General features: G+C 40.5%; 14 protein-coding genes and 1 non-coding gene across 15 annotated transcripts in view; 6 read left to right on the plus strand and 9 right to left on the minus strand.

Moving 5' to 3' along the window:
- The window catches only part of LOC130702499 (myosin heavy chain, muscle-like), a 42,795-nt gene extending 22,755 nt beyond the window's left edge, over nt 1-20,040 (plus strand). The window contains exon 31 of the mRNA XM_059495937.1: nt 20,031-20,040. The gene's annotated coding sequence lies outside the window, so the exon portion shown is untranslated. The remainder of the gene's footprint in view (nt 1-20,030) is intronic.
- LOC130702514 (uncharacterized protein CG3556-like) lies at nt 594-2,412 on the minus strand. Its single transcript, XM_057524196.2, has 6 exons — nt 2,258-2,412; nt 1,872-2,073; nt 1,713-1,816; nt 1,491-1,649; nt 914-1,433; nt 594-859 (listed from the first exon to the last, which is right to left on the minus strand). The coding sequence occupies exons 1-6, from the start codon at nt 2,349-2,351 to the stop codon at nt 631-633; spliced, it is 1,308 nt and encodes a 435-aa protein (XP_057380179.1). The 5' UTR covers nt 2,352-2,412; the 3' UTR covers nt 594-630.
- On the minus strand, nt 2,439-3,358 carry LOC130702532 (uncharacterized). The gene is made up of 2 exons (XM_057524216.1): nt 3,277-3,358; nt 2,439-3,203 (listed from the first exon to the last, which is right to left on the minus strand). Exons 1-2 carry the CDS (start codon nt 3,295-3,297, stop codon nt 2,541-2,543), a joined length of 684 nt encoding a protein of 227 aa, XP_057380199.1. The 5' UTR covers nt 3,298-3,358; the 3' UTR covers nt 2,439-2,540.
- On the minus strand, nt 3,844-3,961 carry Trnay-gua (transfer RNA tyrosine (anticodon GUA)). The gene is made up of 2 exons: nt 3,925-3,961; nt 3,844-3,879 (listed from the first exon to the last, which is right to left on the minus strand). It is a non-coding gene; the product is annotated as a tRNA-Tyr (tRNA).
- On the minus strand, nt 4,500-5,175 carry LOC130702544 (acyl-CoA-binding domain-containing protein 7-like). The gene is made up of 3 exons (XM_057524229.2): nt 5,020-5,175; nt 4,849-4,963; nt 4,500-4,769 (listed from the first exon to the last, which is right to left on the minus strand). Exons 1-3 carry the CDS (start codon nt 5,032-5,034, stop codon nt 4,636-4,638), a joined length of 264 nt encoding a protein of 87 aa, XP_057380212.1. The 5' UTR covers nt 5,035-5,175; the 3' UTR covers nt 4,500-4,635.
- LOC130702543 (acyl-CoA-binding protein homolog) lies at nt 5,336-6,122 on the minus strand. Its single transcript, XM_057524227.2, has 4 exons — nt 6,020-6,122; nt 5,846-5,903; nt 5,670-5,784; nt 5,336-5,613 (listed from the first exon to the last, which is right to left on the minus strand). The coding sequence occupies exons 2-4, from the start codon at nt 5,858-5,860 to the stop codon at nt 5,468-5,470; spliced, it is 276 nt and encodes a 91-aa protein (XP_057380210.1). The 5' UTR covers nt 5,861-5,903; nt 6,020-6,122; the 3' UTR covers nt 5,336-5,467.
- On the minus strand, nt 6,260-7,605 carry LOC130702541 (uncharacterized). The gene is made up of 4 exons (XM_059495594.1): nt 7,118-7,605; nt 6,909-7,042; nt 6,663-6,798; nt 6,260-6,601 (listed from the first exon to the last, which is right to left on the minus strand). The coding sequence occupies exons 1-4, from the start codon at nt 7,369-7,371 to the stop codon at nt 6,583-6,585; spliced, it is 543 nt and encodes a 180-aa protein (XP_059351577.1). The 5' UTR covers nt 7,372-7,605; the 3' UTR covers nt 6,260-6,582.
- Nucleotides 8,459-8,955, minus strand: LOC130702537 (histone H2A-like). The gene has a single exon (XM_057524222.2). The coding sequence runs from the start codon at nt 8,928-8,930 to the stop codon at nt 8,547-8,549; it is 384 nt and encodes a 127-aa protein (XP_057380205.1). The 5' UTR covers nt 8,931-8,955; the 3' UTR covers nt 8,459-8,546.
- On the plus strand, nt 9,194-9,835 carry LOC130702538 (histone H2B.1/H2B.2). Its single transcript, XM_057524223.2, has one exon. It carries the CDS (start codon nt 9,255-9,257, stop codon nt 9,624-9,626), a length of 372 nt encoding a protein of 123 aa, XP_057380206.1. The 5' UTR covers nt 9,194-9,254; the 3' UTR covers nt 9,627-9,835.
- LOC130702542 (histone H4) lies at nt 10,098-10,586 on the minus strand. The gene has a single exon (XM_057524226.2). The coding sequence runs from the start codon at nt 10,570-10,572 to the stop codon at nt 10,261-10,263; it is 312 nt and encodes a 103-aa protein (XP_057380209.1). The 5' UTR covers nt 10,573-10,586; the 3' UTR covers nt 10,098-10,260.
- LOC130702501 (probable glutamine--tRNA ligase) lies at nt 11,194-14,568 on the plus strand. Its single transcript, XM_057524174.2, has 13 exons — nt 11,194-11,389; nt 11,474-11,627; nt 11,689-11,845; nt 11,916-12,124; nt 12,187-12,338; nt 12,430-12,616; nt 12,683-12,870; nt 12,929-13,152; nt 13,215-13,354; nt 13,421-13,755; nt 13,818-14,041; nt 14,102-14,291; nt 14,363-14,568. The coding sequence occupies exons 1-13, from the start codon at nt 11,273-11,275 to the stop codon at nt 14,411-14,413; spliced, it is 2,328 nt and encodes a 775-aa protein (XP_057380157.1). The 5' UTR covers nt 11,194-11,272; the 3' UTR covers nt 14,414-14,568.
- LOC130702445 (tudor domain-containing protein 6-like) lies at nt 15,283-20,996 on the plus strand. The gene is made up of 9 exons (XM_057524113.1): nt 15,283-15,321; nt 15,403-16,862; nt 16,963-17,557; nt 17,626-17,802; nt 17,882-18,358; nt 18,424-18,986; nt 19,070-19,318; nt 19,374-19,500; nt 19,561-20,996. Exons 2-9 carry the CDS (start codon nt 15,414-15,416, stop codon nt 20,994-20,996), a joined length of 5,073 nt encoding a protein of 1,690 aa, XP_057380096.1. The 5' UTR covers nt 15,283-15,321; nt 15,403-15,413.
- A 974-nt stretch (nt 20,997-21,970) lies between these two features.
- Nucleotides 21,971-24,498, plus strand: LOC130702505 (tudor domain-containing 6-like). The gene is made up of 2 exons (XM_057524178.2): nt 21,971-22,875; nt 22,948-24,498. The coding sequence occupies exons 1-2, from the start codon at nt 22,530-22,532 to the stop codon at nt 24,255-24,257; spliced, it is 1,656 nt and encodes a 551-aa protein (XP_057380161.1). The 5' UTR covers nt 21,971-22,529; the 3' UTR covers nt 24,258-24,498.
- Nucleotides 24,499-25,128: 630 nt separating this feature from the next.
- On the plus strand, nt 25,129-26,619 carry LOC130702550 (protein SEC13 homolog). Its single transcript, XM_057524235.2, has 6 exons — nt 25,129-25,244; nt 25,316-25,360; nt 25,441-25,569; nt 25,639-25,911; nt 25,977-26,110; nt 26,177-26,619. Exons 1-6 carry the CDS (start codon nt 25,242-25,244, stop codon nt 26,526-26,528), a joined length of 936 nt encoding a protein of 311 aa, XP_057380218.1. The 5' UTR covers nt 25,129-25,241; the 3' UTR covers nt 26,529-26,619.
- LOC130702518 (tRNA (cytosine(38)-C(5))-methyltransferase-like) lies at nt 26,602-27,896 on the minus strand. Its single transcript, XM_057524200.2, has 3 exons — nt 27,726-27,896; nt 27,188-27,663; nt 26,602-27,114 (listed from the first exon to the last, which is right to left on the minus strand). The coding sequence occupies exons 1-3, from the start codon at nt 27,793-27,795 to the stop codon at nt 26,638-26,640; spliced, it is 1,023 nt and encodes a 340-aa protein (XP_057380183.1). The 5' UTR covers nt 27,796-27,896; the 3' UTR covers nt 26,602-26,637.
- Between the last annotated feature and the right edge of the window lie 65 nt (nt 27,897-27,961).

The following is a 27,961-nucleotide window of genomic DNA, read 5'->3' on the forward strand; positions in this document are numbered from 1 at the left end:
TTTTTTTTGTTGTTCCAATTTCACATCTGAAAAGAAAAAAAACCCTACATTTTTTTTTTGACTAACTAAGCGGCGGGGCACTTTTCACAAACGAGTTTATCGAAAAAGACGAAAGGCGAGAAGACAAGAAAATTGAAAAGAAATGGCTGTTGATGTGAGTTGAACCATTTGAATCGAAAGAGCATCCGTAAAATAATTGAAAAACAAAACCAAAAAATGTCATAGCTATATAAAAAAAAAAGTTTGGCGCACGCACTGTAATATGAGAGAGTATTGAGACAAAAACGAAACAAAAAATAATGATCATCGCGCGCAATCAAAGAGTCGGTTAATTAAGTTCTTTCTTTATTTCCTTGCCCCCTTCTTTCTTTGGTCTGTTGCAGTGCAGGCCTTTTTTTTTTATTATTGTTTCAATCCCAGGTATTGACGATGTTTAGACAATCAAGAAACAAAAAAGAAAAGATCCTCTTTCTCGCTTCTTGAAATCATTCTCTACTCCCCTATATACCCCTTCTGATTGTTGCTTGGCCTTTTGTTGTAATACACAGCTTTCAGCCCTTTCAAGTTCAGCGAACAAACAAAATCAACGTCTCTTGTTTCAATTCTTTTATTCCCATCAATTCACTCCAATTACTCGCGGTTTAGATTTCGGTACCAGAACAAAATGCCATCTCCACTCGTGATCCTGTAGGATGATATGGATTTCTTCATCTGATATTTAGCATCCGGTTTACCTTGAGCAGCTGATGGGAGGATATAGATCACCCAGCCTTGGTGGACATTGGAAGCATCGTACACTTCACTCGTGTTGTTTATCGATAGCAGGTAATGTCCAAACGAATACTCTCTCGTTTCAAAACTGAAATTTTGAATTACAACATGGATTAATATAATTTCAGAAGGTGATCATTACCGGAGTAATCCATCAGCCTGGGCAATCAGAAGAGCTTCGTAGACGGTTGAATTGACAGGCACTTGAAGATGAAAAGTCTGGCGCTTTACAGAAGGCTGTTCTCCGATCCAAATTTGGATTTGAATTGGAACGTCATTGGGCATTGGATTCCTAGATGCCGTTACTTCTCGTGGACATTGGTTTATGTGTACATAGGACCTACCGCCCTTCGGTGACAAAGCTAGAAGAACTTCACTTGTTGCCATCAAGTCGGAATCGAAGGAACCGTCCTCCATTTGATTGGATATCAACCAATCAATTGAAGCTCGAATTGTTGGATCGACGTTAACAGACAATCCACGAATTTGCAAGGCTTCGATGGCCATGGCAGTGGAGATGATGTTTCTATTGCCAAACGAACCGTCGCGTTCTTGTTTGCTGATGAGGACCTCTGCTATTTTATCCGCAAATGGCAAAAGGTATGGATGACCATAATGCTCAGCAATACATCCAGTTGCCATGAGCACCATGGACAAGGTATCTTTTCAATCATTTGAATTAATATTTGAGTAAATGAAAATAGAGTTTGGTTTCATACCGAAACTTATTGATGGACTAGTCCACATTTTTGGATTGAGTAGCCATACTAATCGGCGGATGTGTACCCGTCGAATGACTCCGTCCCCACCACAAACGGCCAGCATTTCCATAGCAAACGTAAAATTGTTCGTCTTTCTCCTGTAGTCCAATAGTCCATCTGTCAACAACAGCAAAACAATTATAACACAAATAAATGATCAATTTATTATAGACAACTTACCCAACAAATCATAGTCGTAATAATGAGTTGGACTATGACAAAGTGAAGTGAGTGATACAGCGAGTGGAATTAACCTGTCTGAATACAATTCCAACTCTCCATGCCTTCAAACATAAAACATTAGCTGAATCTTAATAAAACTTAAGTAATTCTCTTTACCTTAATCGATCTAGAAGAAAGTCTAATTCTACTTGTTTAATGGCCAATTGAAATTCAGGTAGAGATGAATTGAAGACTTCAGATCTGGAAAGAGCTAAAAGAGCTTGAGAATTGACCAAACGACCCCAATGCCATTGCCTATTACGACGGTTCAACAACCATGACGCAGCCCTTTTCGATGAGTCAGCTACTCGATCATCGCCTGTAAATCAAAACAATTTTTGCTTGTTGACAAACTCTCGTCCGACTTTCAAACGGACTTTACACAGCACTTGAGATTTGACACCATTACGATTTGTTCCAACATCGAACAGAACGAAATTGAATTCCCGGTATAATTAAAAAATATTAAAACAGAATAGCAAAATAATTTTATACATAATTACCATTTCGAAACAAGGCATCGCTGGCCAGAATCTGTCCACTAAAATAGTTCAGTAACCCCAACAGGCTGAAGAAGACACGTCCTGAAGGATTCATTTCTCTAATCTCACTAAAAGTTCAACACTCCACGACCACCACAGATTTTGAATGTGTCAGCATTAATACACACAAAAAACTGCCGAGTTAAAATACTAGTCAATGTAATATTCACATTTAAAAAAAAAGGGCGTTACAGTCAAACTGGGTTATGAACAAAATCATGTACAAAGTGATAATCGTGTCAATTTAATACGAGTATGTCGGCTGGGGTGATGAAGATTTAGTTGTGCTCTCTTCTTTTACTGAAACCTCAGCAACTGGAGTTACTGACTTGGCAGAAGTGATGATCCGAGCAGATAATGTGGACATCTTTGAATTCAATGGAACAACACTAATCCTAGCATTGTGTTCGGCCTTGTGTTCCTGGAACTTCGACCTGGCTTGCTGGAATTTCTCGACGAGTTTACTGACGACCTTACCAACGACACCTACAGTGAAATTGACCAACTTGTTGCCCTTTTCTACCAAATTTTCAGCGCCAGCCGCCAGTTTATCGTGCATCTTCTGCTTGGCAGCATCCATTTTAGTCTGAGTGCGAGCCATTTTTTCAGAAGATTTGTTCCTCAGCTCACTCCACATGTTGGAACCTTGAGCAATAACAGCAGCCACATTCGTTACTAAACCTTCCTTGATGCCACCAATCTTTTGGGCAGTGTCCATCACTCTGACGGCCGTCCTGTTCAGGGCATCCTCTACCTTGTCGGCCAGTTTAGAACCGACTGCTACCCATTTAGTAACAGTGTTGTTCCAGTGGCGTTCCATAGCTTCCTTGGCATGCTCCTTGTGTTGTTCGTGTGTTAAATGAGCAGCGTTACAACACAGGGTAAAAACAGCAACGGCAGCGATAATCTGATTATTACAATTCAACGAAATGGTTAAGAATGGTGGAACATTGCAATTAAAGTGAATTAAATGAACTTACGAAAACCAGTCGATTAGCCATTGTAAGGATGGAAGACTAACTTCAGACGGTAACGATCAATTGAAGATGAGTTGGCGAAGTGTGAATTCTGAGATTGCAACCTGCAGTTTATATAGTCGGACGGCGGGAATACCTGATACAGAAACGCCCACAAATTATGAACTCTTCCCTCTCCACCGAAAGGTGAAGGCCCGACCCTGATCAGTGTCAAGGCTAATTGATTACCTTGGATTACAGACATGTGTATCATTAACAGAAGAAATGACCTCGAATTGATCGAACGACTTTAAACAGGTAAAATGCTATTCGATTATCTGAAAAGTGAAAAATTGATAAGGCTGTCTTTGAATTAGTACTTTTAACTCTGAAAATGGTCTTCCATGCATGCTCTTATGTTAAGCTTTTATCATATAAGTTTCGATGTTTATATTGCAACATATTCCTAGACTGAATGTCAATCCAGTGCTTCATAATCAAATTGACAGGGACGGATCCCTTCGAAATCCGCTTTTGAGGGATGTAAAATGTGGCCCATCTTTAAGAAAAAAAAGGTTGCAAAAGGATTTTTCCATCGAGCCGGAGTTGAACCAGCGACCTATGGATAACTTCTGAATGTGTAACAACTTTCACAAATTTCGTGAATTCACTCTACAGTCCACCGCTCTGCCAACTGAGCTATCGACGGTTGCTTTAAAAGCCGTTATTCCTTCACCATATTGAAAGTAAGTGACCTAATTCAGCAGCCTTATGGTGATTGCACCAGCACGTACCGACTATATCGCGAAGAATTTTTCCTGAAACCACTGTTTCGTTTATTCATTTCGCTAACTTGTCTAATCCCAAGCCATAGAACAGGATGTCGTAATGGAATACCGAATAGATAGTGCACAGCTTAATTCCCCACCTATCTATTTTGACGCCGTTCCCCAAATTTAATAGTGTATAAAAGTCTATGTGGCTGTTCGTTTCTTATGACCTTCATGTGCTGCACCGTTTTTAAAGGAAGGGTGAGATTTTTATAGAGCTTTTACCTGCAATGACGCATTTCACCTGTTCTGAGGGGAATGGTTCGCAACCTGTCGGCCATAATGGAGCAGATTCCAAACCATTCCTCACCTCGTGCATACCCAGGTGTCTGACACATTGGGTGACTCGAAAAATCGTAGAAAAGGCTAGTTTATTGTTTTATATCCTTGACAGTGCACGCGTTCACGATGAGTCTGTTATTTGGTAACAGTCGTGTATTTCATTTGAAACTTCTGCCAGTCTTGAAAAATTTTAATAACAATTCATTGGGCTAAAGTTTGCGTGATAAATGAGAAAGATTTCTCGTTTTCACACTAGGGCATGACTTACAATTTATTTGTACTTTGCCATCAACTCGGCGGCTTTTGAAATATAGGCTTCTTTAGCAGCATCAGAAGACATGCCTTTCTTAGAGTTCCAAGCGTCCCATTTAGCTTTGCCTTTGAAATCCAGCATTCCAGGTCGTGCTAAAACAACCGAGAAAACAAAATCCGTTACTAGTTAATGGAATTTCTTATAAATATTGGAAAATAATTGTATACTAACCGACATTAATATCTCCTACAGTGGCCTGTTTAAACAAGGCATAAATTTCTTTCAATTCATCGTCAGTGGGCCTGGCCGTCAACGTTTTAATATTCTCTGCTGCTTTATTAAACCTCTGTCAAGAAAGGGGTTAATTACAGGTACATACACTGTAAGATTTACAATACTCACCTCTTCCAAAGACATTGTTTTCAAAGTTTTTTTAAAGAAAATTGAAAATAAAGTACAAGTTCAGAAAATAATTAATACAATTTCACTGGCAAACGGTCTTTCGAAGCATGAAACTAGTGATATCCTAGACTGGATACAGGTACATAACGCGTCGAAACTAATCATTAGCTTATCAGCCAACGATTACGCCAACCATCCCTGAGATAACAGCTTTGTTGACTAACTGATGCTGATGCAACGAAGAATCTTCGGCGATGAACAGAATCACCTATTACAAGCTGAATTGAAATTCGGTTATCTGCTAGAATTAAATATGAATGCAAGACAACTGTATTGAGAGGCACCTTCAGGTAATGAACAAAAGATGAACTGTTTTAACAATTAACAGCGTGGCACAACGAACCCGTAACAACCAGTAAGTAACAAACGTGAAAATATCCAATGCTGTCTAGGCACTTGATGCACTGTACTTGGCCACCAATTCTTCCGTTTTGGTGACGTATGCTTCCTTGGCTTCATCGGCAGACATGCCTTTCTTAGATTCCCATGAATCCCACTTGGCTTTTCCTTTAAGGTCAAGCATACCTGGGCGAGCTACGTAATGGCGTTTAAAATCAAATCACTTGTTTGTACTTAAAGATCCTAGTTACCAGTGTTAACGTCTCCGACTGTCGATTGTTTGTAAAGAGCATAAATCTCTTTCATTTCATCGTCTGAAGGGCTGGTGGTCATGTTCCTGATGCTTTCAGCGGCTTTGTTGAATTTCTAGCAAAATGTAAAACATAGAAATCAAGTCGTCTACGCAAAATCAACAGTTACTACTCACTTCATCCAGAGACATTGTGGCGGCTTTGATATGTAGCACAGATAGCTTTGTTTAAGATCTATACATCGAATAAAAAACAAAGTTAGCTTGATCACGAAACAAAACACATCTTGAATATTTAAGGCAAAGAATAACTTAGGGAAAAGCAAAAACGAAGAGGAATTATTTTCTTACTTTCACTACACCTGGTCTTCTGGACGTTCAACAGCGCTGCTTTGCGACACAAGACTGATTTGAAAACGGAATTTTTCAATTGACGTTAATTCCAATGGGGGAAAGGCTCACGGTAAGAACAAAAGATGTCCCGCTTGCAAAAAAAGCAGGTGTATCCCTACAGTAAATGTAAAATAGTAGCAATTTTTCCTGTAAAAACACTAATTTGTTCCTGGAAAAGAAAATAAATTAGGTAAACAGTGTGTTTAGGTATTTATATCCGAAGTTGTACAAAGTGAAGGCCACTTTAATATCGCATTCTGTTACCTAAGTGTTCGTGTTTACAATTCTTAAATCCTCGTGGCCCTGCTATAAATGTACAGAAGGTAAGCAAATTACGTAATTCAAGTTTAATTATAGCTGAAAGTTTAACAACGGGATTAGAACATCGTTCGGGTCGCAGAGGGAAAAAGGAGAAGGAAATGAAACTGACTGTTATTGTTTTAAACTATTGAAGGACAATGTACAAACGAACAAACGAACCTGTAGCTTCTCGTCATACCTGCCTCGCTCAAATTTGTAACTTACAAGATTGGCATATTCCTGGAATGTTACATTTCATTAGGGACACACAATGTGCAGAAAAAGTGACAAGTTTACCTACCCAATCCCAGTCTGCAGTACTAAAAACACAAAAAAGAAACCTGATGTGTGTTCAGACCCAAATGAATAGTTTGGCAAAAGCAGAAGACAGTCTGGAAAGATGTGTGATTGATTGCGTAATTTTATGCCACTTTTATCTGCGGTCAAAAACCCGAAAGATGATTATTCATATGCAGGTCACACGCCGATATTGTTCATCTGCAATCAATCTTCAATTCCGGTATCAGGCGAATGGCATATTCTTTACCTGTGTTTACTGATGCGTGTCGGATCGGGTTTTCATATTCAGCTGTTGTCTTCGGCTGGATGTGCGAAGACTGCAGTATCTCACAATTCAGGTAAACACAATAATCAATAGCAAGTGAGTCCCACAAACCCATCCTATTGGCAGATGTGAACGTAACAGAAACTGGTGAATGCTGGAACGTAATGTATGTCACTCGAACAAATTGTTACCATCTCGCCTTTGTTGGGTTCAGTTCCTTTTGCGTCATGTGACTGTTCTGACGTGTAACGTTAGGATGACGTTGACTAAGCCCTGCCTTCTTCCATTCAACAGTCAATTGTTGCACCCAAAAAAGACAGCAAGACGTGAAGAAAAGGTTTGCAATTACAAAGAGAAATCTGAAGACAAAACACATTTTTAAGTGCACAGTGTTACATCCGCTCGTGCACAAGTCCCCAACCGACTTTAAAAGGCAAACCCGCATCCACCCTGTTTTTCACAAACACCTGAAACATGGATTATTGAAAAAAAGGCAAACGTTTACCCATGCTGCTGTGAAACACGTCGAATGTTATGGATTCCACGCAGAGGAGAGATGCTTTTCTCTTCAACAAACTGCCCAGACTGTACGACACGCGTCGTCCATCTGCACTTTGGTGTCCAACAATTCGTTATGGACCAATGGAAAGTACGTATCAACATGACTATAGGAAACCGATCATGATTGGGCCTCCGGTCAAGGCCAGGCCACCTCCATCGACTGAATTGTGGAATCGATCGGCGCGTTACGGCCCGTTGGAAACAACCTATCAGCACGATTACAAGACGTTAGTCCCACTTGGTTACAAGAGGCGAGAGATTATTACACCTACGGCTGTTCTTCCTGAGAAAACTCGTATATCGTGGGAAGCATGTGACAAGTTTGAGCAGTTGATTAAGGACAATCAAGCTGATATTGAGGAATCTAAATCAAGAACATTTCAACAACGTGTTTCAGTTACGCCTGAGGAATTGAACAAGAAAAAAGCCACATCTACGACTTGATGGGAACGAACCTTCTCACTTAAATTGCATCTATTTGTCGCCAACGGTCTGCATAACTGTAATTTATGGGTTTTATACATCATTGTAAATGACCTGTGATTAAATTTTTGGATGAAGCTGCACCTGTGTCTTAGAATCATGGGGGTGTTTCTTCAAAGAAAGGAGATAAGTGGGATCTGCAATGCAGTCTGTGCTGCAGGTGCCGATAACGAATTTACGTCTTTTGTTAGGGTAATAATTAGCGAACAGGAGCAACGGGTAATGTAATAACAAAGAAAATAACCGTCAGCTGGTTCCTTCTCCTTCTAGCAAAGGACTGCATGCAATCATCCTTTCCACTTGTGTGAATGATGATCGACTTCTGAATTTCAGTTGCACGCAATTCTTTCGTCAGCTCGCATCACGCACAATTTCTTTAGGACTTAGCAAACAAAACACGTGTGAGACGAAGTGCCAGTAACGTGGCTTGACACGGTTCCTAAGAGATTTTCACCTTTGCTAATTAAATCAATTGTGAAGTAACGTGAGACAGGTTAGAAATTCTCTATTCGAATTATATTGTTGGCTCTGAGAAGAGCCGTTTTATTAATGTTCAAGATGAGAATTCCATAGAATTTAAGCTTTAGCGGGCTTGTCGGTCTTCTTGGGCAACAAGACGGCCTGGATGTTGGGCAGGACACCACCTTGAGCGATGGTAACTCCGGAGAGAAGTTTGTTCAACTCTTCGTCGTTTCGGATGGCCATCAATTGCAAGTGACGGGAGATGATACGGGTCTTCTCGTTGTCACGAGCGGCGTTACCGGCCAACTCGAGGACTTCAGCGGCCAAGTACTCCATGACGGCGGCCAAGTACACGGGGGCACCGGCACCGACACGCTCAGCGTACGATCCTTTACGGAGCATACGATGGATACGACCGACGGGGAACTGGAGTCCGGCCCTGCTCGAACGGGTCTTTGACTTTCCCTTGACTTTACCACCTTTGCCGCGACCTGACATGATACTGTTTAATTTAGCACGAAATTTCTAGCAAAAATCAACAACGCAATTGCACACAATAAAGGCAATTCTTCATTATATAGCTATGTGGCTTTTGCTTGAGGTAGCCAAACGACAGCCAATCAGAATCCAACTTTTGTGGGTAACCACGCCCCAGCGGTCGCTCCCATTTCTAGAAACTCCATGTAGACGAGGGTTTGGCTACCATCAGGCAGGTATTTGGCTCTCTTAGTTTTCCAGCTCGGCATATAAAACCTAATTTTACAAAGCCGGTCGCTCAGAGAGTCGAAGTAAAACTACGTCGCATTATCGATTTTGTTCACCATGCCACCCAAAGTCAGTGGGAAAGCCGCAAAGAAAGCTGGGAAAGCCCAGAAGAACATCACGAAAGGTGATAAGAAGAAAAAACGCAAGAGGAAGGAGAGCTACGCCATTTACATCTACAAAGTGTTGAAGCAAGTCCACCCCGACACTGGCATCTCCTCCAAAGCCATGACGATCATGAACAGCTTCGTCAACGACATTTTCGAGCGCATCGCCGGAGAGTCTTCCCGATTGGCTCACTACAACAAGCGGTCGACCATCACATCCCGGGAAATCCAGACGGCCGTCCGTCTGCTTTTGCCCGGTGAGTTGGCCAAGCACGCCGTATCTGAAGGAACCAAAGCCGTTACCAAGTATACCAGCACCAAGTAGAAAGTTTCGTCTCACTTCTGAAACCTCAATTTTCCCAAATTCGTCATCACGGCTCTTGTGAGGGCCACTAAAAATTGTGAAAGGAACGTAGCAACGTCGTCTTTTACCTGACACAGATCTTACCATTATGTATAATTTATGTATGATATTTGAAGTACTCGTTTTACCTGAATGTTTTACCGTAAATAAATCGTACCTTCGAAACCGTATCTTTTTTTTTGTCTAAATATTTTGTGCTAGAAAACTTGGAGGAAAAGATTAGTTAATATTTTCAACCATCTTCGTTTCCCCAACGAAATAAGGGTGTTACAAGCCTTGAGAAAACTTGTAATTCATTACATTTTTTCATTACGTTACCCTGGGGTGCTTTCTTACTCAGAACCTTGTCCCCTCCGGCTAAGGAAGAAAAACACAACTCGTATTCAAGATACGTTGCTGCTGTATTGTTTATTATGTGCCTTAGGGTATGCGTCACGTTTGAATGGCTTTTATTCTCAGTCTTCTCAAATTACAGACAGAATAAAGAACTCCATAGCCAAGAAGAAAAAGTGTTAGCTTTCTTTTTCATTAAGTTTGGTGGCCCTCAAAAGAGCCGTTGATTTGAAAAACTTTTTTTTGTAGTTTGACTGTAGGTTTAACCACCAAAACCGTAGAGGGTGCGGCCCTGGCGTTTCAGTGCGTAGACGACGTCCATAGCAGTTACAGTTTTGCGTTTAGCGTGCTCAGTGTAAGTAACAGCATCTCGGATGACGTTTTCAAGGAAAACCTTCAGGACACCACGAGTTTCCTCGTAGATCAAACCAGAGATACGCTTGACACCACCACGGCGAGCAAGACGACGGATGGCGGGCTTCGTGATGCCCTGGATGTTGTCACGCAAAACTTTACGATGACGCTTGGCGCCTCCCTTACCGAGTCCTTTACCTCCTTTGCCGCGACCAGTCATGGTGAGTATTGAGATTACAGTGGTTGTTGTGTTGCATTGTGCGGGAGTAAGAGGCGAAATATATAGCAGTATTCCTGAATTCTGATTGGCTCGACTTTTCGCCCCTCTCGACCAATGAAAACCGAAATTGAATAGTAGTTGCCCTAGTCTGTAGCGTCCGAAGCAAACTCTATCCTACAAGTAGAGGAAAATACGGCATAATTTGAGTGGATGTTCAGACGATGCCTTGGAAAACAATGTTGCTAATTTCTTTTTTGAGAAAATATTCAATGACGGCGCGTTTCTTCTTGACCTTATTTCCGAAAAGAAAAGGCGGGATTTCCGGTCGGTTGGTGCAATCGGGGCACCGTTGTCTTTCACTAAATCCTTGGCTTCCTAAGGCGGCCATATTTTAGTCCCGGAATACAGTTTCACAATTAGAACCTCTGATCTTAGTGACTTCCAAATGAGTTGCTATGCCTTTACCGTTATAAAAGTAAACTGCGGCTCAGTTAGCCTAAATCACAATTAAGAAAAAAAGGAGACGATTTGCAAGGTAGCATTGTAGTCAGATTACGAATTCTTTATTAAAACTACATGCAATACCGTGGTTGCCATTCGTGACTGTTACTGTCGTCTGCAAACCTTACTTTTGAATTTTCATTTGCTCCTACTGCTCTAGTTTAACGCTGTCTGTTGTAAAATTGCATCAGATATAAAAATGGACGGCCCAGATCTAGTGAACCTATTCGTTGGCATAGGCTTGGGCGAAGTTAAAGCTAAAGAAACTGCGAAGAACTCGAATGTATCTGCTAATCTCAAGAATTGCATTAATGCGGTAAGAAAAACCTCACGTTTTGCTGGTGACATCTTCTATTTACCATTCCTGTAAAAAAATCATGGCTAATGCATTGTTGTTTAGGCATCAAGTGTTTCATCTGTTGAAATCTCAAAAGCTCATGGTATGCTATTGTACCACATTGCTACAAAAATTAAACCGCAGGTTAGCATGCAAATCCCACTTCTTTCGCGTTATGTGGTCGAAGGAAACATTGACTCAGAACTCAGATTGAATGGTATGTCAAAACTAGCTTTGAAACGATATTAACAGTAAAACTTTTCTGATTGTCATTCTAGCTGCAATGGACTACCTTATCTCCAACCCGCTTGGTGATGTTGACATGAAGGCATTTGAAGAATCTTGTGGAGTAGGAATTGTTGTGACACCAGAGCAAATTGAGCAGGAAGTTGAAAAGGTGATTAAAAAACATCAGACTGAACTAGTTGAAAAGAGGTGTGTTCTTTTTTTATGGTTTTTTTCCTGTTAGACACTAAATGTGAGTTTGCTTTTATTTGTTGTATAGATACCGATTCAATGTTGGGCCCTTAATGAGTGAAGTGCGAAATAACCTGAAATGGGCTGATGGTAAAGTGATAAAATCAGAAATCGAAATTCAGGTTTTGAGCCTTTTGGGGCCAAAAACTGAAGAAGATTTAGCTCCTCCTCCTAGGGTGGAAAAAGTTGTAAAACCTAAAGTCGCTAAGCCAACGTCTAGCAATAAAGAAAATTTAGGTAAAGCGACACCCATAAATCAAAGCTGAATATCGAATTCCTTTCTTTTTTTTTTTCTACAGAAGTCGATTCGGATAGTGCTTCCACGATAACCGAGTTGATGAAGAAGGTCCAGTTTCATAAACCGGGCGAAAACTTCAAAACTGATGGCTATGTCATCACTGAGAAAACCATGGACCTACTGAAAGAGCATTTGAAAATAACAGGAGGCCAAGTAACTTCATAAACGAATCATTTATAACTAGATGGCCGTCACTAATGTTTCTTGGATACGAGCATAACACACTGCCTTGACGCATTTTTAGGTAAGAACCAGATTCCCCCCGGAACCAAACGGTATTCTACATATCGGGCACGCCAAAGCAATCAACATCAATTTCGGCTATGCTGCAGCTAATGATGGTGTGTGCTTCCTTCGTTATGATGATACAAACCCTGAAAAGGAGGAGGAGAAGTTTTTCGTTGGTATCAAAGACATGGTGGAGTGGTTAGGTAATTTTTTCGTTTTGCCATTAGCTCAACAATTGCGCACGCCTTACTTACCCAATTATCGACTAGGTTACAAGCCATACCAAATTACTCACTCTTCCGACAATTTTGATCAGCTTTATGAATGGGCTAAAGTCCTTATTAAAAAAGGACTTGCCTATGTCTGCCATCAAAAAGCGGAGGAAATGAAGGGATTTAATCCCGTCCCCTCTCCGTGGAGAGAACGCCCTATCGACGAAAGTCTTCAGTTATTTGAAGTAGAATAACCTTCTGTCATTACGAGAATTTTTTTAACTTTATGTTTTAACTGTCTAGGACATGAAAAATGGCATGTTTGATGAAGGCGCCGCTACGCTGAGAATGAAAGTGACGCTAGAAGAAGGCAAACTGGATCCAGTTGCCTATCGCATCAAGTATGTGGCCCACCATCGCACTGGAGACCGATGGTGCATCTATCCCACCTATGATTATACGCATTGCCTTTGTGATTCTATTGAACAGATTACTCACTCTCTGTGCACAAAAGAATTTCAGTCAAGGCGAGTTATCAACAAAGTTTCGCGTCACTTGCAAAATTGTTAAATTTTGTTTTCAATTGCAGACGCTCATCCTATTACTGGCTGTGCAATGCTTTGGATATCTACTGCCCTGTTCAATGGGAATATGGTCGATTGAACGTGTACTACACTGTAGTATCGAAGCGAAAAATTGCGAAACTCATAACCGAAAAGATTGTTCATGGTAGTGGAAAGTCGATGTAAGCAATTGACAAGCCTGTATTTACCACATTGCTCCTGTGTACTGTAGACTGGGATGACCCACGGTTGTTCACCTTGACGGCTCTTCGGCGCCGTGGTTTCCCTCCAGAAGCTATCAATAATTTCTGCGCGGGAATGGGTGTAACAGGTGCCCAAATGGGTGTTGATCCCCAAAAACTTGAAGCCGTTGTGAAGGATACGCTTGATGTGACTGCACCAAGATCTATGGTAGTTCTTGCACCATTGAAAGTCACCATCACCAACTTCCCATTTGAGGGACCTACAACGATTGAGGTCCCCGATTTTCCCAAGGAGGTTCAACGTGGATCCCATTCAGTGACTCTTGATCGAGTGATCTATATTGACCGATCAGACTTCAGAGAGGTGCAACTCTTAGAACATTTTACGAACAGCAGTTGTAACGTTAACATTTTATCTAATCCTAGGTGGAAGAAAAAGGCTACCGCCGTCTTACCAAGGGGCAAGCTGTTGGCCTACGTTATGCTGGGCTGGTTATTAGTTTAGAGAACGTTAAAAAGAATGCAAGTGGCCAAGTTGTGGAATTGGAGGTCAAGTGCACCTCGTCCGCTAACTGCCAAGAAAAACCCAAAGCCTTTATTCATTGGGTGTCAAATCCAATGTTTGTTGAAGTTCGCGTTTACGAACGACTGTAAGTTTCATTCAGGATTCAAAAAGTTTCAGACAGCCATGAATTTGATTCTTAAATTAGATTTCAACATCAAAACCCTGAAGATATCAACGAGGTGCCAGGAGGTTTCTTGTCTGACATTAATCCTCATTCTTTGTCAGTGGTCAACGCCGCTGCTGACAAATCAATTAGTGGAGCTAAAGTTTACGACAAGTTCCAATTTGAACGTGTTGGATACTTCTCTGTTGATTCAGATTCCACGAAAGACAAGGTATTTTTTTTTTTTTTGTGTGTGTTTCCTCGTTCCCACTGGTTTTTTTTTTACCAATTATCTCATTATAGTTGGTCTTCAATCGAACAGTGATGTTGAAAGAGGATGCTGGGAAAAGTTAACGCGTTTCCTTTTTGGTGAAAAATCATTATGGTGAACTCAGCGGCCTTCATAATGATTGTTTGTGTGACCCCACCTTTGTTTGTTTTTTTCATTGAAATTATGAGAAACAGATGAAGGGTCACTTTATTACAAACAGATATCCAAATTTCAATAATACTTGGCAGTGGCATTCATTCCCCTAAATAGGCTACTCGCAGAACAAGGTTACATTAAAAAAAAAAACATTAGATTAATCGATGGCGATTTAGCAATTTATATCACTAGGGAAATTATCACGTTATTTTTAACAGGTGGAGGAATGGTACCATACCCCGGGAGATATTGGGTGGGATGTCTGCTTCCTTTTTTTTTATTTTTCTTTTTTTTTACTAATTTCATTTATAAACCTTGCCTTAAACAAGTTAAATTCGTTCTTACTGTTCTCTAATTTTTTTTTTTATCTTGTCCGCCCGTGTGTCGTTTATGTCGGTGTCGATATCGAGTGGGTTCTGGTTCTGGGTAACCCGGAGAGCTCCGACCCATAGAACTCCACAGAACTTCTATAAAATGGAGTTCAAAGACACATTTGACAACGTCGTAGTATCCTGTAGGCGCCATGGTTGTTTGAGAAAAAAATAAATCGTCAGAGCAAGGCATAGTTAAAAAAGCCACGCGATATCGAAGGTTAGTATCACATGGTGTTGTTGCCGTTAAATGTTTTCAAACCTTCGCATTGTTTTCGGATTTATATACCTATATTTTTGTCACTTATGGTTTCAAAGTAAAAATTATTAAGTTATAAAAAGAAACTGGATACGACTTTGTTTCTATTTGTTTTTTAAAACTTGCATTGTTTAAACTTTTCAAGGTATTGTTCGAGACGCGTTTTGCAATTTCACTGTTCCACCAACTTTCATCTGTAAAATTGGTATGTTTATTTTTTAATTATATGAAATAATGAAGTTCTGAGAATCAATTGAATATGTATCAATCTTTTCAAGCTCTCCAGATAGTTCACAAATGGCTGCAGCCAGCATGTTGGTGCATGTGACCCACATAGACGATTCCATCAGAGGTCGCCAAGGGCCATGTGTTTATTTCTGGGGAATGACTCATGATCGCAGTTTCTATCTGACAATGGAGCTGTATCTGGAATCCATCCGGCATAGTTTGGAAACAAAGCTTCCACCGTTGAGCGTTAGTGTGCTTGAAAATATGCAAGTCTGCTGTGTGCTCATCAACCACAGATGGCAACGAGCAAGAATTCCTGAATTGAAGTTAAGCCAATCAGGAACCATTGAAGTATTCTGTATTGATTCTGGCGACACACACACAGTTCCTTTGGCACTTGTGCGCACATTAGACATTTCTGGATATGAAGCAGAAAACATCAGAGAATGCCCACCCCTTGCCACCAAGTTCATTCTTGCTGATGTAGTTGCCCCGTGTGGACCTGGGACTTATAGTCGACAATGGAGTGAGCTTGCCATTATGTATTTGAAGATTCATGTGGAGAATCACACTTGGAAAGCAGTGCCATTGGGAATGTATGGCACTCACCAGGGTGTGAGGCTGTTAAATTCCAATAATCAACTCTTAGCAACTATTATGATTCAACAATCCTTGGGTGTAGCAGCACAGACCTACCATGAAGCTTTAAGTATGTGTGAAGTCATGAATAAACAACCAGCCTACATGAAGCCTGCTTTTTACACTTCATCAGCCATGAAATTGTTCCCTGCTGGATGCAACCTGGCAGCTCTATCTAATCCAGTCAGACCCGCTTTCGCCATTCCTTTGTCCCAGAAAGAACATCTTCATGCGCCTCAGAGAGCATACGTGATCAACAATTTACCAAGTAAAGGTCGTCATAATGTAACTGTGTCACACATGTCGGAAGGACCCTTCAAATTCTTCGTCCAAATGAAAAGCGAGGCAAGTACTCTCGTGAATATACGCAAGAAACTAAACACAGCAGCGCCCATTCCTTTTCACGGCACACCCGTTGGGTCACCTTGTATGGCCATCTCTCCAGCTGATAAACTGTTTCATCGTGGTTTAATCACGGCAGTGAAAGATTATGGCACTCCTGGCTGTAGTTGCACCGTCTACTATGTTGATACCGGTAGTCAGAATCAAATTAACATCTCCCTGATCTGTGATATTCCGGATGAGCTTCTGGAACCCCCTTTGTGTGCGTATCGCGTGTCTCTATTTGGTGTACAAGAAGTTTCAAAGCTGTGCGGCCTCATCCAAATTTTTACCGCGTTTGTAAATTCGGCCAGTAACCTCCAGGTCGAAGTAGTGGATGACGACAAACAGGAAGTTAATCTCTATGATGAAGCTGGCCGAAGCATACGCGATCTTCTTGGCGCGATTTTTGCAAATCTCCAGAATACGACAACAAATATTCCACGTGGCATCGCAAGCTCGCCATTTAGTAATGTGATGTACATGACAGTAGCTGAGGTAAATATCCAATCACATAATTGGTGTGTGTGTTTTGTTTTAATTATTATATTTATCAGTAATACCAAAACTTATTGAACCTTGGCATTTCGTTTCTCAGATACCTTCACTTAATTTGGCTGCGGAGGAGAGCCTTTTCGTAAGTTTCAGTGAGAAGCCTGGATACTTTTACGGACAACTTGAAAAAATAAGCCTACCTGATTCAAAGACTGAATTTGGAACCAAGGCTCTAAACGAAATGGCCATTGAGCTGAGTACAGCCTACTCGTCGGAAACTAGCGCACCTCATCTCTATGTCGATGTTGAGAGCCGCTTAGGTCATCATGGCGTTGTTCATTGGGAAGTGGATCAACTTTACTATCGTGTTCGCGTTACCAAAGAACTCCCTAACGATGTCGAAGTTCAATTTATCGACTATGGAAACAGTGTCTGCATGCCACGTAGGAAAATTCTGGCTCCGCTTGGAAATCTGACTCGTTTCCGTCAACCACCTTACGGTGTTGATTGTCGACTGGATCTTAATGTTACATTGCCGGTCTCGAAATGGAACAACCTGATTCTCGATAAGTGGATAAAGGTTAAAATGGGCCCGTGTATCGAAGGGGCCTACTCCGTCACGTTTACCAGTGATCCCTGTAATAGCGAAATTGTCAAGATTCTCGGGGCGCGTGCTTCATCCAAATTTGTCGAAAACGGTAAATTATTGTTAAATTATTCATTTTCCGATTTAATAGTACTACGAATTTGATGAAAATCTATTTAGTTAGCAAAACCGCTTCAAGTACTGAAATCTCACGGCCAGGGTCTGTTCAGTTAGTACACCCTCGAACTCCGCTTGCCGATAAAGATTATCGACAAATAAGAAGCAGTGACAGTGGAAATTATTCGATTACATTCTCAAATGGACCATGCGCTAAACAAAATTCTGCAGAAACGAATGGTGAGTTGCTTACTTTCAAAGATTTTCATAGAGTTATTGTACAAGTTAAATGCGTGTTCCTCTTATGGTCTCAAATTAGACGAAAAAACTTATGCAAGAAGCAATGGTAGTGTAAGTTCTAGGTTCTGCGAAGCCTCCGTACGCATGGAACGCAAGGCCAGTACGACAGAAAACCCAGTGAAAGAAGCAATTGTAGCTGAACAACTGGACTTGTTTTGCACACCGAAGTTAAGTTCACCCATTACTTCTACTAGTCAACTTCAAAAGTTGCTTCCGTATGGCACTGAAAGTTCAGAAAATCGAAAAGAATTGAACCGACAGATTTCGCCAGAAACTTTGGAACCTCAGAAACCAGCAATGGTGCATGAGATTCCACAATTGGAAGTGTCCCAAATCCAGAAGCAGTATTTTTATCCACAACAACCAGGTTTATCTGGACTTGTCAAGAATGTGGAAGTGGTATCCGTGAACGATCCAACAGACTTTTACGTACAGCTTTCGGAATCGTTTGCCGCTCTCGACGACTTGGCTAAAAGGTTGAACTTAGTTTATTCCGGTAAGCTTCCTTTATTGATAATCATGTTTCGTGAACTTCGTTTTATTTCTTTTCTCTTTCCCAAGATGAATCCAAACCAGTTGTACAAAATCCCACACCTGGATCAGCTTGTGTTGTTCAGTATGACGAAGATAACGCATGGTATCGCGGGCAATACGTGAGCTCTTGTGACCATCATTTACCGGTCCCGTTGGCCAACGTGTTCTTCGTCGATTATGGCAACACTCAACATTGTCCAATAAAGCAAATTAAAGCTATTGACGAAGAATTTGTCAAACTAAATCCGCTAGCCTTCCGCTGCAAGCTTGATGGAATTGATATCTTGCAAGCATGGACATCTGATGACAAGAGCAAATTCGAAAATTGCTGCATTGGGAAAGTGTTCTCAGCGACTTTTGCCAAACAAGATCCTGGAGCAAAATACCCTATACATTTGGTAGAAAAAAGTGAATGTGGTACTGTTACCATTAATGGGGTATTTAGAAAATTGAGTTTGGCGTCCGTTGGACCTCCGTCTACCGCGTATACGAAACTTCCGATTTCTAAGACATCAATGGATGTTATCCTGACTTGTTGTTCTGATCTTAACCAGTTTTATCTAAGACCGTTTGATGATAAAGGTTATCAGGTAATATTAAATGTTGTTTTGCTTCAGCTTGCAAACCTAATTGCTCTATTTTTTTTTTACTCCTTTATTACATTCCTCATTAGAATCAGTTGGAAGAACTGGAAAACTTCTATTCATCGTTGTCACCAAATGAATTGCAAGAGGACCAACCAACTGTTGGATTACCTTGCGTGGTTCGCTTTATTGAAGATGGACGTTACCACCGCTCGCAAGTCCTAGCCATTCACGATGAGGTGGCAGAGATACTTTTTGTCGACTATGGAACGAAGCAAAATACGCCGTTGTCGCAGTTAAAACGGATCATCCCTCTGTTTATGACGTTCCCTCAATTGGTAAATACAAGTTTTTGCTTATAACATTGCAAATAACTAAACAGCTTTGTTGTAGACGTGGTCGTGCCAACTAAAGGGAGGAAAGCCGAGCAGCCCTATCAGCGCTGAACTTCAGAAAGCCATAGATTTGTGCATTATGACTAAAGAAAAGCTTTCTGTGTTGTTCACATCTTCTGGTTCAGGTTAAATCTCTTATTTCTTCCGAAAAATGCTTATGAATAATTTTTTGTACCACAATTTAGAGAGTTCCAATGAAGTTCATGAGGTGGATTTGACCCTTCCCAATGTAGGGAATGTGTCCCAATATTTGGCTCAACTCAAATCCATGGAATGCATGTCTTCAATCACTGAAGTAGAATTGGTCTCCCAGAATGTAAATTTTACACCAACGCAAGTTATTTCCAGCCAGGCCATCATTTCCTATGCTGAATCACCTACCGAGTTCTGGCTACAGTTAGAACCAGAATCCGTTGAAGCCATTATGACTCGGATCGACAAATTGGCCATAGATCCTCAATTCGCCGACACAAACAATTTTACTGCTTCGATCGGCAAGCCCTGTTTGGCGTTCTTTATGGAGGACGGGCGCTGGTACCGTGCTGTGGTAGAGGCAATTAGCGAAGATTCAGTAACAGTCTTATACATCGATTATGGAAACAGTTGCAGTGTGAAAAGCTGCGACTTGCGGGAACTGCCGTTCGATCTTGCTCAGACTCCAGCCCTGGCATACAAGTGTTGCCAAGAGGGAGCGGAAAGTTATTTGGCACACGTCACTGAAATTTATTTGAAGGTCATAGCAGAGATGACTGCTTTGACAGTGAAGTTCGTAAATATAGTCGACGGAGTATTACACGTTCGTATCTTCGACCCTGAAGGGACAGATCTTGGCGATCTATGCAGCGAACAACCCACGGATGTTTTGGTGCCAGAAGCATCTGTCGAAAGTGATGCAGGAAATACTGCCACCCAACCATCATCGACTACAATCGTGGACGGAGAACGTAATGCAACTGTTGGGAACACCACTTCGTCTCAGGTGGAAGGATATCGTGAAAAATCCTCTATTCGTGATTCACAAGATTATTCTGTCTTGTCAAAAACATGTGTAGAGTCGGTTAAGAAAGAACTAATTACCACCACTCAACATGTGGAGGGCTACATTGTCTACTGCCTATCTCCTATGGAATTCTGGTTTCAATCCAAACAGGATGAAATGAAGCTTCAAAAAATCCAAACTCTTCTAGTCGAATATTATGAAAAGGACTCCGACGCTTTTCAAATAATGGAGAAACCAGTTATCGGTCGAATTTATGGAGTTTATCATCCTATCTATGCTGGCTGGTTTCGTGCGCAAATTCAGAATTTAGCTGAGGCTACTACCGAAGTTTATTTTGTTGACTATGGTGATACTCAAACCACTCCTTTGGAAAGCATCCGCGAAATGCCAAGCGAGTGCGCAGGTATTCCACCTTTGGCAACTCGATGCAGCTTAAAGAAACCACCAAAAGACTGGTCACAAGCAACAGTGGAAAAGTTTAACGGCGTTTGTTTTGATTCAGAAAAAGTATGTCGAGCGTTCTTTGGAGCAGAAGAGAACGGTGTTATCTTCGTTGACTCGTTGTTTGTTGGGGAAACTAATGTTTTAGATTTTCTAAATGCAGATGTAGAAGCGGTCTAGGAAAAAGAAGTTGTTATGCATACTACAACAACTAACCTTAACCCCTCCATGGTATCGTTTGGAACGTCAAATTGATGTGGATTCTATTGTTTACCGTTACTTATCCGGAAATGTTTGTTTGTTTTCTTTGTAATGTTTGTCATCTCTTTTTATCTGTATTCCCATACCGTTCCTAATAAAGACATTTGAACCTGGTTCTTGGTTATCAGGTAATTTAGGTGTTGTACTAGCCTGCCTAGTATGGAGCGAAGGTAAGTACCAACAAAAACATTGGTATCGAAGAGGGTCACACATCCCGATGATTAGCTGCCGGCATCCATGAACCTAGTGGCCATGGGGAGGCTTACAAACAACCTACGTTCGATGATATCGGTATTTTTTTTTTTGTACTAAACCGAATATTTTATCCCGCTGTCTGTACCACCGGTTCTCGAAAGAACGGTATTATATAGTATTAAAAAGCTATATTATAGTATAGAAATTCTTTTTGATTATTGGATGAATTTATTTGTGCTGGAACTTTTTTAGTGTGCCGACAGTCAGTAAGGCTGAGTCAGCTTTATTTTCTTCAATAAATACCAAAATACTTGTTGCTTTCGAAGCTAAAAATTAATTAGATCATTAATCTTTTCCCCGTTGTTTACTTGAACGTTAAAACATTAAATTATGTCTTTCTTTTCTTTTATTATCTTATCTTTCGTCAAACAATAAAATGCAAACAGATTGTATGTTGTAGCAGACTACGAGACCGCCTTTTGTTTCTTTGTCTTTGCAAAATAGTTTCCCATAGCGGCAACACTGGATTTTCAAGTTGACCGTTTATTTTTCAACGGAAATTGCATCATTTGAATTCAAGTCTTGCTAGAGTATAGTCGTGTATTTGTGACGTTAACGTGGCTGTAACTGTAGGTTTCTTTGTCTCGGTTTTAATCCTTCAGCTCTTCATGTACTGAAAGCTTCTTACTTCCTACTGACTCACTCGAGGCATTTTAATTGAATTAAGAAATTTTACATCAACATCGTTCAGTTTTAAACTAAACCAGATAGTCCTAACTAGGACTTATCAAGATGGTGGGTAGTATCTTAGTGCATGTGACCCACGTAGATGATTTTGCCCATGGCCAGCAAGAGCCATTTATACAATTCTGGGGTGTGACCCATGATTGGAGCTTACATTTCCTCATGGAAAATTATATTGTCTCTGTTCAAGATAAGCTGAAATACAGAGCCCCACCTTTGTCTGTAAAAGAGCTAAACAATAAGCAGATTTACTGTGTGCTAATCAATGATCAATGGCACCGGGCCAAAGTACCAAAACTAAAACTGAGTTTTTCTGGAACATTGGAAGTTTTCTGCATTGATTTTGGAGACACACATTCAGTTCCTTTGGCATCTGTGCGCATTGCAGATTTTCCTTGATCTGAGGCAGAGCATATTCGAAACTGGCCTCCACTTGCTAGCAAATTTAATCTTGCTGACATAAGTTTCCCATGTGAAAAAAACAGATCTGACACTCAATGGAGTGTGGCAGCTATGTTTTTTGTGAAGACCCACATGTTAAACCATACTTGGAAAGCTGTAAAAGTTGGCACATATGATGGGCACCTATGTCTGAGGCTCTTTGATTTTACCTACCAACTGTTTGTCACTACCATGATTCAACGTAGAATGGGCATTGCTTCAATGACATACAACAAGGCTCTAAAAATGTGTAACTTTATAAACGAGCATCCAGCAAATTTCAAGCCTGTTCTCAACATTTTGCCGGAATCTTACAACATTCCAAATCTTGCCAAAACATCGCTGCTTGCATTTACTAGGAATCCTTCCGAAATTCCTGTGCAAGAAGCTTCACCGGCAGTTGTTCGCTTGGAAAACGGTGAGTTCTTGCTCCTAAAATTCACAGTAGAATGATAATAATGTATTTTTTTTTTTTAAATCTATGTTTCAGTACTGATGGAGACAGCTATTTCTGGTCAGAATGAGTCAAAATCCTCTTTGTCGTATGCACCGCAAAGAAAGACATTTGCAGCACAACAAATTATTTCCACTACTGCTGTCGCCCCATTCATCAAATCACTTACCGAATTTTGGGTCCAGCTGGAACCGGATTTGGTCAGCACCATAGCGAAACGCATAAGTAAACTGGCGGATAATCCTGATTTCGTTTGCCGGAATAATTTTGTTGCCTCTGCTGGCAAACCTTGCCTGGCTTTGTTTGCATCAGACGGCTGCTGGTATCGTGCTCTAATAGAAGATGTGAACCACTACGCCATCACGATATGCTACATTGACTACGGGAATAGTTGTGTAGTGGAGAATAGCTGTTTACAAGAACTGCCACTGGATTTGGTTGAGCAACCACCCTTGGCTTTTAAATGTTGCCTGAATGGAGCGGAGCATTTTTACAAAGAATTTGCTGAAGCCTTCCAAACCGATTTAACTCAGCTGTCGGCTTTCAGCGTTAAATATTGCAACACCGTCGATAACACTCTTCATGTTCGTCTTTACTCCTCTGATGGTGTTGAGCTTGTACAGCGCCGGTTATTTAAGTTTCCCTTGATGCATGCAGTCCAAAATTTCAACTTTTCTCCAGAAGAAATGATCTCTCGTCTGGCTGTTGCTTCTTACATAAAATCCCTTTCCGAATTTTGGGTTCAGCTGGAACCGAAGACTGTTGGTGCTATTACGGAACGTCTCGAAATGCTTGCTCTTCATCCCGAATTCATCAATCAAAAAAATTTTATTGCTTCCGTTGGCAAGCCCTGCCTTGCCTTTTATCAAGATGAAGATTCTTTCTTTCCTGATGATGGCCGCTGGAATCGAGCAGTTGTTGAGGAAGTTAATGGAGACAAAGCCAGAGTGTACTACTTTGATTACGGTTACAGTCGCACAGTGAAAATGAGGCATTTAAGAAACTTACCGTCCGATTACACTAAACAGCCGGCACAGGCCTTTAGATGTTGCCTCGTCGGAGCGGAATCTATGTTGGAAGAAGATGCTGATTCCTTTGTCAAACGTTTTGTAAAACGTTCTATTTTCGCAATCAAATTTTTAAAGGAAGTCGATGGAATCCTACACGTTCGTCTCTTCACGTCGGGTGGGGTTGATCTTATCGAAAGACACTACGAACCACATGTTCTGCCAGAAACTACCGAGATACCAGTAGAAGAAGTCGTCGATGATGTGGTCCCTGGCCCTTTTGCGTTCTTAATTTTGACTCCATCAAAATTATCAAAAAAAGCTAGGCGTCCGAGATAAATGTAATCCCCAGAACACAAAAATGCTGTACCTGAATTTTCGAACTTAACGAATGGTGCTATTTTAGATTTTATTGGGGAAAATACCATTCCCTTTGTTCCCCTGTTGTAATTTTATGAAATTGGAAAACTCGCTTGGCTTTTATATTTGCTTTTTAGTGACCACAAAATTTTAGATTCTTATTTTATTCAGGAAAAGAAACAGCACCTGATAACAATGTTACGCTCAAAACATTAAAATGTTGCCCTTCACATTTAAAAAACACGAAACTCAATTATTAGATGGTATTCTAGTTTTTTTTAATGGGGAAACATTCTCTTTGTTCCCCTGTTGAAATTTTATGAAATTGTAAAACTCTTTTCCTTTCACATTTGTTATTTAACTGAGCCTAAAGTTTTTGAGTCTTATTAGCATTCAAACAAAAAACTTATCAACAAATAATGTTACCCATCACATCAAAAAGTTATACCCAAACTATTTATGAACACCAAACTCAACTATTAGTTGCTATTACAGATGTTTTTGAAAATATTTACTATTCTCCTTTTTCCCCTATTCAAATTTTATGAAATTGTAACTCTTTTTGACCTTATTTATTATTTTGACCGAAAAATTTTTGTTTATTGATTTAATTGTTCGCGCAAATTTGTTCGTTCCTCTTTCTTTCCTCACGATGACAGCGTTAATTGAATTTTCTTTCGATTTCCGTTATGTTTTCATCGTTGTATTGTTCAACAGTAAGAAGAAAACAAAATTTCAAACACCATTTCTGTTTTTATTTAACACTGGACCATCTTTGACTGGCGTATTTGAGAAAATTAAAAAACTTACGAAGACATTTATCATTTTATTTCGAGAATTTTAAATGTGGCAACACTGCTAGTACACGTCGACTGAAACTGACGTTCAGTGTGTAGTTTTGTCGGTATTTTTTTACTAAACCGAATATTTTATCCGGCTGTCCGTACTACCAGTTATCGAAAAATGGTATTATATAGTATTAAATAGCTATATTACAGTATAGAAATCGTGTAAATACAAAATTCCGTTTCTATTAGGTATCTGTCATATCCACAGTCGATACTGGGCACGAAGACATGATTGTGAGTATTGAAACGTTATGGCATTTATTTTTGCAATAGTGATGTAAGATGTTGATTTTTTAAACTTTTTAAATTCATAGCATGATGCTCAGATGGACTATTATGGTTGCCGACTTGCAACATGCTCTTCTGATAGGTCTGTAAGGATCTATGATGTGAAAAACGGTACACAGACATTGGCAGCAGACTTAAGAGGGCATGAAGGGCCAGTAAGCTAATAAAAAACTTATGTTTCACATTTTAGTACAACATTATAATGAGTCTATTTACTTTACCAGGTCTGGCAAATTGCCTGGGCTCATCCCAAGTTTGGAAACATTCTTGCCTCCTGCTCCTATGATCGCAAAGTCATTATCTGGAAAGAAATGAGTGGGCAATGGGTCAAGTTTTATGAATATGCTAACCATGATTCATCTGTGAACTCTGTTTGCTGGGCACCTCATGACTTTGGCTTGATTCTTGCTTGTGGAAGTTCTGATGGATCCATCTCTATTCTTTCTGCTACAGCTGCAGGGGGATGGGAAGCCAAGAAGATCAACAATGCCCACACAGTAAAATTAGTTATTATGATTTTAAAAAGTTTTGATGTTAGCTAGAATATTTTATGGAATTACAGATTGGATGCAATGCAGTTAGCTGGGCCCCGGCTATTGGACCCAACGCAGCTTTCGACTCCTCGTCCGGTGTGCGATCTGCCCCCGTCAAACGGTTTGTTAGCGGCGGCTGTGATAACCTTGTCAAAGTCTGGCGGTAAGTCTCCGTATTTCTGATCATAATACAAATTTTCGTATAATTGAAGGATTTGAAAAATTGTAGGGAGGATAAAGAATGGGTAGAGGAAGCCAAATTGGAAGGGCATTCGGACTGGGTTCGTGATGCAGCTTGGGCTCCGTCCATTGGACTTTCTCGTACCGTCATTGCCAGCTGTTCTCAAGATCGACGAGTTATTTTATGGACAAACGACGGTGTATCCAGCAGTTGGAACCAGAGGGTTCTTCACACCTTCGAGGACGTTGTTTGGCACGTCTCATGGTCCGTAACGGGCAATATCCTGGCTGTCTCAGGTGGAGACAACAAAGTCAGTTTATGGAAAGAAACAGTTGAAGGGCAGTGGGTATGCATAAGTGACGTCAATCGAGGCAAGGGATCGGCGCCTGGCCAACAGTGAAAATAAGATCCATCTGCCTGTTAATCTCTACTCTAACGCTAGCCATGTTCCCTTAATTTGGTTTATTCTTTATACATTACCGAAAAAAATATTTAAGTGATTGTTTATTTCATTCCAACAATATTTTTAAGAGTCTGGACACAACGTGCACATTTAAGCTATTTCCCAAGAGTCGATATCGAGTCTTGAGGGAAGTGTTTTCAGGAAACGAAAAATGAGCAGGGAAGCCCATTAAATTGGCGATTTCTCGAGGTGTGAAATATCTGAGCTGCAAGAGTTTCAGATGTGCAACGTTTCCATCTTTTTCGAATTCAGCGAATTTTTCGTGAAATGATTCACTTGAAACGTGCTGCAGCACAGATCCAGTGCCTTCTGCATAGTGAGAATAGGCTTTGGTGAAACAGCAAGACGATACGTCGGATCTTTGTCGCACGTCAAAAATCCGCCAGTACTTCATCAAAGTTTTGGCGGGAAGTAAAAAGCGCGCCAGTTCTTCGTCTGCAAAACTCTTCTCCAGATAGGGCTCCAATGTCTTTTGTCCAACTGGCATGGTAACCTCACAACTGTTGCTTGGAAAGGTTGTCATCTGTGGAAAACACACATTATTCACTGAATATCAACAGGTAATTTATTTGGCAGTAAAACTAAGTGTAACTTACAATATCTGTTTCTGTTCCAAATGCAAAGTTGGTAAATTTCTTGGCTATGAGATAGTATCTATTTCTACTGTTGGGGATTTGCAAGCTCACAGGAGACAGTAAGAATTCTCGAAAGTAAAAACCACAGCTTTTCAATGCCTTGGTAAATGCATTTCTCATTTCAGATGTTTCAAAACCCACAACATTTTCCATTAAAATAAATGAAATTGTTTCTAAATGTGGGAGTACATCTAACAAGTGAAGAAATGATGAACAACGGGAATCTTCTACATCCAGTTTCAAGCCAACTCTGGTAAATGGCTGGCAGGGTGGGCTCATCATTATAAAGTTGGGCTTTAACTTGTTGATTTCGTTTGCATTAAGGGATTCAATGTTTCGTGACTGTTGATTAGTTTGCTTGAAATTATGTCGATAAACTTCATTCGCGGACGTATTGATGTCTACAGAGAAAACAACTTCTGCTCCAACATTTGCTACTGTAAGAAAGATGCAAAAATGTGAGCTGAAATTTGTGGTATTTACATTGAGATTAACTTACATTCAGCTGCATAATGCATGCCACCAATTCCACTATAAAGTTCTAAAATACGTAGCTTTGTTTCCCCCATCTCAAGAAAGGGAAATTTTTGGAGGTACTAGAAGAGATTTGACAAAGCCTCAATTCAAAGACTAAGTTTTAAGTTTTTAAATCAAAATAATACGTCACAGTCCAAAGCCCAAGCAGAAGAAAATGTAGATGGCGTATTCAAGAAGCGCTAAAGCCTAAATTCAAAT

The sequence above is a fragment of the Daphnia carinata genome, chromosome 6 (genome assembly GCF_022539665.2).
Source record: "Daphnia carinata strain CSIRO-1 chromosome 6, CSIRO_AGI_Dcar_HiC_V3, whole genome shotgun sequence".
Taxonomy (NCBI): domain Eukaryota; kingdom Metazoa; phylum Arthropoda; class Branchiopoda; order Diplostraca; family Daphniidae; genus Daphnia; species Daphnia carinata.